General features: G+C 39.9%; 1 protein-coding gene across 6 annotated transcripts; it reads right to left on the bottom strand.

The window, feature by feature from the left end:
- Nucleotides 1–34: 34 nt before the first annotated feature.
- Nucleotides 35–10,985, bottom strand: EPCIP (exosomal polycystin 1 interacting protein). 6 transcript variants are annotated; one of them, XM_081003601.1, is made up of 6 exons: nucleotides 10,835–10,985; nucleotides 7,450–7,561; nucleotides 6,399–6,541; nucleotides 4,155–5,219; nucleotides 3,909–4,024; nucleotides 35–3,776 (listed from the first exon to the last, which is right to left on the bottom strand). In XM_081003601.1, the coding sequence occupies exon 6, from the start codon at nucleotides 3,710–3,712 to the stop codon at nucleotides 3,047–3,049; it is 666 nt and encodes a 221-aa protein (XP_080859727.1). In that variant the 5' UTR covers nucleotides 3,713–3,776; nucleotides 3,909–4,024; nucleotides 4,155–5,219; nucleotides 6,399–6,541; nucleotides 7,450–7,561; nucleotides 10,835–10,985; the 3' UTR covers nucleotides 35–3,046. The 6 variants fall into 6 exon arrangements, with proteins under 6 accessions (XP_080859727.1, XP_080859728.1, XP_080859726.1 ...); XM_081003602.1 differs by lacking the exon at nucleotides 3,909–4,024; XM_081003600.1 differs by lacking the exons at nucleotides 3,909–4,024; nucleotides 4,155–5,219 and having other exon boundaries at nucleotides 10,835–10,984.
- Between the last annotated feature and the right edge of the window lie 1,937 nt (nucleotides 10,986–12,922).

The following is a 12,922-nucleotide window of genomic DNA, read 5'->3' on the forward strand; positions in this document are numbered from 1 at the left end:
CATTGTTTTTTATCTGGTCAACAAGACATAGTAATAAGTTCAGAATGTTGTTCTTTTGATTTATTTTCTCTGAGGATCACACATACAGTAACAAAACATGTTTTAATCTGCTCATACAGTTGAAAACCCCAGCTACAGGTGCATTTACCTGTATGAGGCACGCAACACTATACAGTTGATGTCCACAATCACTGCATTTTAATGTGTGCATATAAAACATTTAAATGTGTATATTAAATATGTAATATATATAAAGAGGCTTTAAAGCATAAGAATCCAGCACTGCAGAAACACTATAGGAAGTAGAGGAGCCAATTATCTGGAGAGCTTTGCGCTAACCACTTGTGTAGTGCTGAGAAGTACACTGAGGGGTAATGTAATTACCTGGAATGAAGCCATTAATTTGCTTATTTTAATTTACACATACTTAGATTTTGTACTAATAAAATTACAGAATAAAACTTAATTCCTGGAGATCAAGTCATGAAGTACCTAAATCATTGTCTAAGGCAGTTCTTAACCTTACAGATGCGTATGATTCCTACTCCTTCATGGCTCCATTGCCTACTGCTTCAGTAATATTTGAATGAGGGAAGGTGTCAATAACATGGTCATTTCCTGGGCCAATGTCTAAACACTACTACAACTACCATTTGGTTCTTCCCTCCCCTGAACAGTTGTCATTCCAACTGGACGCCCTAAGAACACTTGCATAACTTCATGATGGAAGGGCCAATTGCATGGTTATTTCCCATGCCAGTGGCATCAGCTGCCAGTGAGATCATGGCTGGCATAAGAAGTATTTCTTTTGCCTGATCTCCCATGTTTAAGCATTCAAACAGCTGTTATTTGGCTGCTTCCTTTTCTCCCTGAACACTTGCCATTCCAGCTGGTCACTCTTAAGAACAAGTATGTTAAGTTTAAAAATTAGAACCTGAGTTTGCATGTTTTCGGCTTCCTTCCTGATCCCTTCCCCTTTTGTGTTAGACTGTTCTTGGTTGCAGGATTACAGTCTTGCTTTTTAACATTTGAACAGTGCACAGTACATTTTAGGCACTCTTATAAATGTTTACTAATATAGTGGAGCATCATGGGATGGAACTTCACAGAAGAACAAGCGCCGTAAAGAACTGGTACTTATCCATATTTAAGGCTGTCGGTACTTAACACTTCAAATCTTGGAAGTGGTTTTTTGGCACTGCTTCATGGGTTCTGGACATTTAAAATATTTTCCTCAATCTGCATTAGTGTTCAGCTTAAGAGCTGAGTCCTATACATGGTTAGATCTCTAGCTCATATTTGATAGGTCTGTAGCATGAAGTGGGCAGCTAATTTGTCCCATCAATTTTTTTTCCATCCAGGAAGCTGGTTTATTATATTTTTATCATAGTGGAATTTAATTATGCATTTCAGGACGTATGAATAATCCAACTACTGCATGAGTTATATTTTGAAGCCTCCTGTTTTCAGGATTTGTACCAGTTATTTCTTTCAACTGAAAGAAGATTAGTCAAGCAAACTCATCACAACTTCCTGAATTATTCCAGCTCCCCTTATAACTTGACATATTTTTTTCTCTGTCACTGAACATCTACAAGTTGGTTAGGTGCTTGTTTTAATGTAGCTGCTTTTAATTATATGTTATGGCATTATTTTCCAATTTAAAATGTTGGTAAAATTAATCCATATTTGCCAAGCAATATCCTAGGATACCAGATCCTATGGACCCAGTTCAGAGTAATGCTTGGGCACTTTAAGCACAGCATACTTTAAGGGCATACCGTATTTTTTGCACCATAACACTCACTTTTTTCCTCCTAGAAAGTAAGGGGAAATGTCTGTGCGTGTTATGGAGCGAATGCCTATGGATGGCGGGGGGATCTGCTGCAGTCGTGAGCAGAGGATCTATGGTTCCCCTTCCTTCCCTCCTCCGTGGCTCGCTTTGAAACAGCAAAGCGGGAGAAGAGCCGCTGAGTGGGGAGGAGAGAGGGACAGAGAGCCTGCTTGCTTTAAAGGAGCAAAGCGGGAGAGGAGAGGAGCCGCTTACACGAGTGGCTCCTGTCCGGTTGGCTCCTTTAAAGCAAGCAGGCTCTCTGTCCCTCTCTCCTCCCCACTCAGCTGGTTAAATAGCAGCAAAGTTTTTCAGCGCGCCGGGGAGGAGGGAGAGAAGCAGAGCTTGCTTGCTTTAAAGGAGCAAAGCGGGAGAGGAGAGGAGCCTTCTCCTCTTATACCCCTCTTCTGCATTATTAACAGCATCCTTCTCTACCCACCCCACGCGTGTTCCTTGTCCCTTGAGTGCTTTTCCTTCCCTCCCCACTTAAAACGTGGTTACAAAGCACAGATCTACATGGATCCTCAGGATTTTTGCATTGGGCTACCCCAAACTCCCCGTCAGATCACATGTCTGTGGCCATAGCATGAACCACAAAAATCATACATCCACTGTTTTGTTTAGAATATTTTTTTTCTTGTTTTCCTCCTCTAAAAACTATGTGCGTGTTATGGTCGGGTGCGTGTTATAGAGCGAAAAATACGGTACTTCATGGTGAATAATGATTGGGAGTTAGTGTTGAATCTATTGAGCTCTGCAAACAATTTTGTTGTTTGAGATAGGACCAAAGAGTCAAGTAGTCAGGTAGCCTATGTTTTGAACATAGCAGGTTGCAGGCAGCTAACAGAGGAGCTCTGAATGAAAATGAACTCCCCCATTGTTTACTCAAATAGAAAATATAGAGCCAGTGCTTATTCGGTTTCATTCTACATTTGTATTTGTGTGTGTGGTTTGAAGCAAAGGTGGGGAATGGAGAGCCAATTTCTAGCCCTCAAAGCTCTTCTCAGGCCATGCCCTTCACTGGCCCTACTTCATACCCTGATTGTTTTTGCATGGCTGGCATGGGCCCTCCCATCGTTGGCATGGTTGCCCCAAAGTGAGTGCATCCCTTAGGGATTCCATCTTCTAAAGGAATGCCAGGAGCTCTGTTTCTACAAGATTGTATTTCTGGCAACGGCCTATGGCTGCTCTATAGAAACGGCCAAGCATACTGTGTCAGTATATGAATGTTATAATACAGCTTTTGTTATTTGTGGTGAAGAACGTGTCCAAATATGGCAGATGTGGAAAGTGGTCTGTAATGTTGGAGATGTTTTCCACACTGTATGATTTTAGTGGAGAGTAGCCACTGAAGAGAGAGGTGTCTAAAACAGCAATGTATGTGATCATGTTTCTGTCTCTGCATGGCATCTTTAATTTGCCTTGTGCTTCATTGTCGTGGCTGCTGTAGATAGTTAAGCTTTGTTCTCGTATCTGGCCATTGATCTCACTTTTTATCTGTAGTCTTCGCAGTCCCCAAATGGTCAGATATTTTGCTGACAGCGGAATCGTGCCACATAGTGAGAGCTTCAGGTCATACACAGCTGTAAAGTTCAACAGCATTCTCAACATGGATGTTTCCGTGAACCAAATTGTAAGATTATTGTAGTAGCTTTTGTCTATTGTATAGGGCAAAACAGTCTTGCAATTGCAGATCAGATTTGCCAGACTGTAATCACAGTCATTGTCACTAATATCATCAGGACATATGCAGTTACGAATCGTGCTTTCCTTGGTGAAAATAAGAGTATTATTCTTTTGGCCTTGTACAAAACTATCCAGACAGAAGCCTAAAAAGCCAACCAAAAAGAGATGGTGTCCATGGACTAATACTGCCATCATTATTACAGTGTTCTTAGCCACAAGAACCTCACTTCATTAAATCAGCAGATCTGATGACTGCAACCTACAGAGAATAAAAGTAAGATGATTATTACCATACAGTACACACCCACAATTTTCCTACCTTGTCTACTTATGGCTGGTTTCCATCAGTCTAAGCAGGCCCAAATTACTGATAGTTGAGGGCAGTAATTACTTTTGGAGACCATGAAACCCTCTTTGCAGAACAAGTAGAGATTTGTCCCAGGCTGAAATTCCTGCTTCTGTAGGAATTTGGGTTGTCTTGGTACGTTGCTGTCTCTAGCTGTAAAACTGAGAATAATGATGATATAATTCATAGGGTCATTGCAAAGACAAATGAGATGGATTATGAAGTACACTGCACATTGAAACTTTGATAAGAAACAATCATATTTTAATGCTGAACTTTACCGGTCCTTACTTCATAGACTTCAGTTTTAATTCTTTTGCAGTCCTTAATGCAATAACCAAAGATGAGATGTGCCTTGAATCAGTTTTTCATTAACTTCCATAGAATACAGACTGGAGCTTTCCTCTTGGTCTTCTGAGCACTTCCTTTATTCTAGAATAGCTGTGCACAGGCATCAGTCAGGACAACATGCAGCTGATTCAGATTTGCAACAAGTTAAGTAAGTTTTATTGGCTTCATCATACACCATAATAAAACTAAAATACGAGAACAAAATAAAATCCAATAATTCAGAGGATCTGCACTATATTACAATCCATAGCCAGATGACAGCACAGTATGCTCTGTGTTATAGTTGAACTGATGTTCTCTGCATAGGAATCAGAATGATGGCAATGTGACATTTTCCTGCTCGCTCTATTTCTGCTTGGAGGTGTAAACTGTTTGGCAAGCCTTCATTGCAGAAAAAAGTACAGTCCTTGGGCAGTTGCCCAGGTGTGGTCTCCCATAGAGCAGTGTGTAATATAGTAGCAAGTTTTTAATACTGCATTTTCAATTTGTAATCCTGGGACCTCATGGTAAAGGCAAGGTAAGAGATCTAACAAGTAAACCTCTTTAGGCTGCAGAAAGTTGTAGCTGCTTTGCTCAATTTTCCATGAGCTTTTGTGCTAGAAGTCAGTTACTTCCAGGGTTGAATTACAATGTTGTTGATCCATATTCTGAGGTCCAGGCATCTTATGTTGTGCTTTGCTTCTTCTAGAACATGCTCAGCTTTCAGAGAAGCTGTGCATCCATTCACATGACTTCTCAAAGGGCAGGCAGTCTTCCAGACATGGGGATGTATGAAATAAGGTAGCCCAAAACATGTATCAGGGTGCGGGGATATATGAATTTTACTTCCTTATTCAGTCTATTCATGCAGTTCTGTGTATAGGGAACTAGTAGCCAACATCAGCTATGTTTCAAGGTAGTACCCCAGCATACATTTCAAATCTTCTGCGGCACAGAATATTCTGTTCCTCATGATGATCAGGGTATGATATTCAGAAGACATCATAGCCATTTATCCTGCGTTGCCTTGTAAGAAGGAAATATTCTTTCAAAGACAGAATAGGATCAGATGTCCTAAAGCTGTCTCCACTCTACTCTCATATATTCCCCCATCCGAATAAGTGAGAATGGTGTTTTCTACCTTTTAAAACCCAATATTTAGTTCAGACTCTTTGTGGATATCTCTTCAACAGCATACCAGAGATGCCAATAAAATGCAGTTAATACTAAACAAAGGTCAAATTCATCTCACCTGCAACACTTTTGAGGTTAATTGAGTTACCTCAATAATAAATCTGGTCACAAATGTCTATGAGCCCAATCATGCATTAACAAGCAGATCCAATTACAACAGTTTCCTGACAGCGTTTTCTCATTTTTTATCTTGGTTTCTAGGCTCGGGTAAGTCAACTAAATCAAAACATCTACAGTACCACTATTGTGCTATATATAGACTAATATTTTGCTCGCACTTTGTTTAGCTCTGAACTTGTTTATCTATTTGCCAAGTAACATGCTGCAACACAACAGTCCTAGAAAATGTTTTAACAAGTGCAGCATGAACTGCACCACAGTAATTTTTAATGAAGGAGCAGATAGGCATCACTTGTAGGGAATATTGGAGGGGGGGGGTTATATTTCCATAACAAAGTTTGTGGGGTTTTAGCTCTCACTACACTTAATTGTTCCATCTACCAATCGGCGAAAAGGCAATATATTTTGGAACCTGCTGAAGCAGAAAATTCAAATGACACTCCCTCTACAGTGAAAATAAAATGGATTAACTTATTGACCATTCATGGCTTTTACAATGATGCCCCAAATCTGCCACCTAAGGCAGCAGTCTCATTCTGCCTAATGCTATGGCTAGCCCAATTGGGCAGGCAAAAGGAGGCATGCAACTTGTCCCTAGATTTTCTTAAAGTGTGGCAGCAGAGGCTTCTATGGCTGCCACTAGTTTCTGAGTTTGTGTGTATCCTCTCTGATTGGAGTAAAGGTGATCCTTCAATGTGTGAGGGATGGTATTTAGAAAAAGGGGAGTGAATGTGGCTACTGTTTCTGGTTTATTCTATCCAGGGTTGGTACCTTTGCGATACCACCTGAAGCAGCCCATGTATTTGAGTATCATAATCCGCTGTTATGAATAAATAATATCAGTAAAAATACTATATTTGAGAATCAACTTTCTTATATCCATTTACTCACCTTAGCTTTGCTTTGTTCATATCATGCCTCCAAAACCAGCACCACTTCACATTTGACTTGACTTGCTGTGCTTGAGCAGAGTTATTCCATACAAGCAAGAAGAGTTACTTTTGGAAATGTTTTCTCACCTTTTCTGGCTCTTTCTGCAACACAAACTAGTGTCAGTGAGTCCTGAAGTTTCTCTGTGCTTTAGCAAGTACCACCCTGAGCCACATACTCTTCCTCTGATAATTTTCACCACCCACATTGCACTGATATTTGATCCAAGGGTTACCTACATGGTTGTGCGTGTTTCAAGACTCCTACTCAAACTACTTTACTGCTTGCATCATTCGGCATTTTGAAAAATAGTTTCCCTGTAGCGGTTGGCAAGCTGCTCTTTATGAGAGTGGAAAATCTGTTTGACTACAATGACAAAGTCTGTTACGATCAATCACCGGCTCCTGTTCTTTAATGCATCTTTTGAACGGCTATTAGAATGGGGAATAGAGAATACTTGCTGGAACTCAGACATAAAAACCAGCTACTTGCCATTTAAGAAGAATAGTTTTTAACAGAAATTGCTCATTATCTGTAACCTATGTACCTTTGAAGAAGTGCAGGAAGTGACTGCCTTTCTTACACAGCAATGCTAAAGCATCCACAACACCAGAAAAACAGCAATAGCATCTTTTTTTGGATAAATATTCAAAAGATCTGAAGCACTATCAAAAAATTCTCACATCAGCGCTCATAACCAAATGTCAGATAGGTCAGGATTTTGTTTGACTAGTAATAACAAGGCTTGTTATTCTGACATTCATTCACGGATACACATTTAATAATAATAATAATAATAATAATAATAATAATAATAATAATAATTTTATTTATACGCCCTCCCCAGCCAGGGTCGGGCTCAGGGCGGCTAACAATAAAACGTAAAAGAAAAAACAACAACAACAAACAAAGTTAATTAAAATACGTCTTAAGATGCAGCTTAAAATGCAGCCTCATTTTAGTAGTAGGCCATAAATCAAAACCATAAAGGGAGGAAACATCAGATATTCACCCAAGCTAGCTATCCATGCTGGTCCTACATTGAGGCTTTTATTGGCCTGTATCTTCATTTGCAGTTATACTGATTTCTTTTACCTCCATTTCTTGCTTCAGGTGTTTAGATCCTATTTGAAAACCAGGGGGTATAAAAACTGTCACTATTTACATGTTTGGATAATATTTTTCCTTCAACAACCCCTTGGACTGGTTGGATGCAGAGGAATGGTGGGAGGAACCAGCTGGGGAATCATCAAGGGAAGAAAGTTCAGAGATGGAACGGGGCAGCACAATGATGAGTGATCAGAGAGAAAAGAGGGAGACATCTGGGAGGAGGAGGTTATCGGAAGTTGAAGAGGTGACAGGGCTTAGTGAGCTGGGAGAGTCTGTGGCAGAAAAGTCCAGAATCAGAGGCAGAAGCTGAAGCTGAGGACGAGGCCAAGAGGCAAAAATGAGTCAAGCTGGTGAAGAGTCATGGGTATCTTCCCTTTCTGCTGCGATTAACTTCCCTCCACCCGCTTCCCAGAACCAGATGATTTCCTTATGGGACAGCTGCATATTCCTGCATTGCAGGTGGTTGGACTAGATGATCCTCGGAGTCCCTTCCAACTCTACAAGGATATGATTCTATGCTTCTCTATGCATGCCTGACCTGGCCTTAAGAAAATTCCAATTTCATAATATATTGGGGCAAATTTGTGTTGTGTAAACAACACAATTATAAAAAGCCAGATTTAAGTTAATAGCCAACATTTGTCATACTCAGAGTAGACACATTAAAAATATTAGTTACTTCTCCATTTATTTCAGTTTACAATCCAACAGCTAGTTCTATGTAAACCCTGTGTATGACTAGCACTGAATATTACCCATATTATTTTACAAACAGAAATGAGCAACAATAATAAGTTTATAAATAATAAGTAGGGGGGGGGAAGGAAACAAACAAACAAACTAAAAAAGGGGTCAAAATTTCAACCTTGTAGTTGAAATAAAAAGTAATCTGCTTTCAAAGAGCAGTTTAGTTTAGCAGAAGTCTTAAAACAGTACTTTCCCAAGTTTAATATACTGTACATTATTTAGGCCTTGTGGTTGGTTCTGTGGTGAAGCATGAAACTTCCTAGATAAGATGGAATTAAATTGGGAGCTTGTTATAAATAACATTCCAGTAGGACTAGATAGTAGTCCCCTGATCCTTAAAAAAAAAAAAAAAATAGAGGGGAAAACCCAACCACTAGTTTTCTGTAAATAAATTCTAGGACCTGTTTTGCTGTCATGACTGCGAAAGCCTCCAAGATGAGTTTGTGCAGATGTTTTGTCTCATTGTTAATTCCACTAGGCCAATGAACACCCTGTTCAAAAACATAAATCTGTAAGGGCTTTATTTCTGAGAAAATGTTTGTTTTTTAGTCTCCCTGGCATCCAAAACCCTTTTGGGGTCTCATTTGACAATATAGTACACAGTGGTTCAGTTTGGATGCTAAGCAAATAATGGTTGGGTACTATGTGAATGAGTTTGTGCACCTCCTCCTCTTCTTGCGCACTCTGTGATTCAGTATGTCCATTCTTGGTTTGCAGCAAACTGTCATTTGTTGTTGCAACCAACCTGGCAAAATAATTTGTGCTTGCTGTGCAAACCAAGATCAAACTTGGATTTGCAATCATGGTTTGCAAGGCAAGATCAAAGCCATAGTTTTGTTTTGTTTTTGCCTCAGATGTAATTACGGACAATGGTTTGCTACAAGCATGGACATGAGGGGAAGATGCAAAGTATGAGGAAGCCTACAAGCCCAAGGCTTATTCCAAGGCTATGGTGGGGTCTTATGTTTTGAGCCAATCCATTGAGAAAGTTGCTTACAAAGTCATGGCAGTTTGTGATGGAACGGTCCTGTGACATCATATTAACAAGCACCCAGAAAGTAAGTGTTGTAACTCTCACTGCTGAATTCACATAGGGAAATTCCTTCTTTGAAAAATGCTTCCCCCAGATCTCCCTGCAAATGGTTCCTTCCTGGTGAAATTTTCTGAGCAAACCACATAAAACAATAGCTATTGTAGTTCATCATTTAGTTAGGCACATTCTATTGAGTGCAAATAGCACCTTTAGGAACAAATAACAGCATGGGGGGATTTCTGGTGGGGAACAGAGTAGGGCTGAGAGGGTTAAACCTCCCCTCTCCCCATACCATGTCCCAGTCTGGATCAGGGTATCCCACAGCTGGTTATTCTAAACAAATAGTGTCTAGCTGTAAGCATGCTTTTTAACACATGCTTATTATAACGTGCAGTTTGGCCCTAAATCTATGTGTATTGTTGTTTTACATTTTTAAGCAACATCATTGCCTTTAAAACAAGAAAAGCTATAGAGAAAGAATTTTTTTTTTTAATAAGCCTCCCAGGTTTTAGCTCCTGGAATTAGTTTTCTTTTAGATAAACTTGCAGATGCCAGTGGAATGATTGCATTGCCAATGTTTGTTTTACCCAAGCATGTGGTATCATAGCAGCCTGTCACTCCCACTAAATGTTTCTACTGATACTGGAAGAAAGCATTTTCCTAAAGCGGGACTGACAAAGATAGGAATTCAAAATTTTAACGGGAGGCAATTTAAACATGAAAGCAAACATGCAAGGGAAAATATTATCTCCAAAAGAAATAATGATAAACTAAATTTGCCAAGCTGACAACTCTTTTTTGAACTTCCTACATGTTGAAGGAGCACAGTGAGAGTGTAGCCAGGTCTTAAAAACTGTTTGAAATCTGAGGTATTAGAATTACACCACAAGGTTCGTTACTGGCACTGGAGTAACAACAGCACTTTTCACATGCCGCCTTTCACATATTAGTTATATCAAGTTAATCTTGAATACAGTACCCTTTTCCTTCCTGACTTGGGCTGCAGTTAAAGCTTTATGCTTTAACTAAATAGCACAGAAGCCTCTTACAAATAAAACAAATCCTTGAAACATACGGGTAATTTCCTAAGGACAGGTTTAATGATAAAAATGTAATTTGATTTTTGCTCTTACCCCTGTACAGTCAACACAGCTCAGAAAACTAGTCTCTATAAACTTCGAAAGCTTGAAACCAAATGAACTGTTTTTCATTTATTAGCTTCATTGCTTATATAAAGAATGTTATTCAGAAATAATAATAACATGCACATGTAGTGTTCTGCTATTAAAAGCCTCTGTCCTGAGTTTACAAACTTATTCATAGGAAAAGCTACATGGTACTGAAGTTTGAGATTCAGAAAGAGACTTTCAGGAATGAAGCTTAATGACAGAGAACGCTGCTGTGGTAGAAAGCGGCTTGTTTCTTGGGCATTTGGAATTACGCTCTGCTCTTTCTATAACAGCAGCACACAATTTTGTTTAGCAACAGAGAAGAGTACAGTACTTACGCTTCTTGTCTGTTGAGTAGTTTGGCGGTGTTGCTCTTCACTTTGCAGATTTTATCTGCGACTGTACTGGTGCTTTGCTTTCATTTGACAGCCTGGTTAATCAACAAGACAGGGTGGAATGTGTGGTCTTGCACTTACTGTTCTTTTATGTTTTCTGGAGGCTCGCAGCCTGAGCTACCATGACAACCAGGAGAGACGCTTGAGGCCTACACCACTTCATTAATAACTCAGTAAAATAATTACCTGGTTTTATTAGCCCCTCTTGCACAGATTGGCTGTTTAAGATTTTGTCTTGGAAATGACAGAAATCATACAGGAAGGCATATGTACAGTTGTAAAACAAAATAGCCACAATCTGTAAGATGTCTGTGAAAGAAGAACAGGACACTGAGAGTTCTTCTTTATCTTAACACCATAGGAGCCAACTCCTAGGGGCTGGGGGGGAGGGGTGTTTTTGGACCCCACAATAAAATATTTGATGGGGCTGGGCTCCCCCATGTTAATGGGCATTGCCATTCAAATGTTGTGCATGATGTGTGCTGGGGCTTTCCTCGCCCCCCCCCCCCAATATTTTATTTAAGTTACAGGTTAAGTTAATAGTTACAGGTTTGGAACAGGTGACAGCAATCAAGGGGCACAGATTGGTGTGGAAGCTGAGGGGCATATATTCAGACTTAATTTGTGAACAGATTTTAACTGTGTTGCATATGTAAACTCTCCATAGGTACTGAGTTGCTGTGTAGAGTACCAACTTTTTGGTACCTGGACCAGGCACCTTTTTGCATGGAAAATGTGCTGGTTATTGTGTCCAGAATCCCCAGCAATAAGGACACATTTTGATGGAAGAAATTTGGTACACTACTTGCTTTCCATGATTTCTGTGGTCACGTACATATGGATAATAAATGCTATTTCAGAACATGGGATAATATCCAACAAAATAATTCAGTTAGCTGAAGGATTTCTGTCTGTGCAGTGGAACTTCTCCTCCCTCTTCCTTCCCCTTCCTTTGCAGCCCTTGCACCCTCCCCAACCTGCTCTGGGGGTTGAGGGAAATCCAGGAACACAGTTTGCGGAGGGGCAGGAGGAGAGGGAGGGGAAGTTCTGTTGCACAGCTAAGGAACTAACTGGTTGGATAATGCCCACAAGGTTTGTTTCCTTACTTGTGGGACTCATGCTGTGGAGATTAGGGTTCCAAATTGCATGAGAAGCCAGTTTGAGCAGAATAGGCTGTCAGATGCAGGCATTCAGCTCAAATGGGGACTGAAGGGAAGGGCCATGAAGACCACAATCTAGGGGATGGTGCCAATGAGCATACCCCTGCTCTCTCTCCTCATGTAACTGGAATTACCTGAGGGGGGAGGGAAGCTGAGGAATTAGTTGGTATTATTTCTCATGAAACCAAATTAAAGTGCATAACATTAAAGTGTTGAACATCACATTGAAAACTCTGTGGCACTTGAGATCTGCTTCCAGTTTGATACAGAACCAATTAATGAGTCTTTGTTGGGTATGGTTGCTCAACCATCTGTGGACCGACCTGAGTATTTTTATACCACATTTTACCATCTTGTCAACAAGCAGATCATGGGATACCTTGTCAAATGCCTTTTTTCTGAAATCAAAGTGATCCACCGCACTAATAGCTATCAAAAAAGAGATACAGCTGGCTTAGCATGATGCATTGTTGATAAGCTCATGATGGATCCTAGAAATCACAACTTTTTTTCTAGATGCTCACCGATGAAAATCACTTAAAAATCTGTTCTAGAATTTTGCCCACTTGGGCCAACCTGTTTAGAATTTACCAACATCAGCCTAACTGGTCTGTAGATTCCCTAATCTGATATATTTCAGTTGTGAGTCTCATCCCACCTAGTCTCAATGTTACCTGTCAGATTAAGTGTACAGGAAACTCGGAAGCTTCCAAACTAACCATAGTAAATTAACTACACTATAGGGATAAGAAGATGAGAAGATAAGAAGGTTGGAGAAGAAAAAGTGTATTAATTGCATTTGTTATAGGTGGAAATATGCCACCTAGTGGCTCAGTATTGTTATGATTAAGTGAAATAGATTTGAAAATTA

Source organism: Podarcis pityusensis, assembly GCF_964106645.2.
Source record: "Podarcis pityusensis genome assembly, chromosome: 4".
NCBI classification, from domain to species: Eukaryota; Metazoa; Chordata; class Lepidosauria; order Squamata; family Lacertidae; genus Podarcis; species Podarcis pityusensis.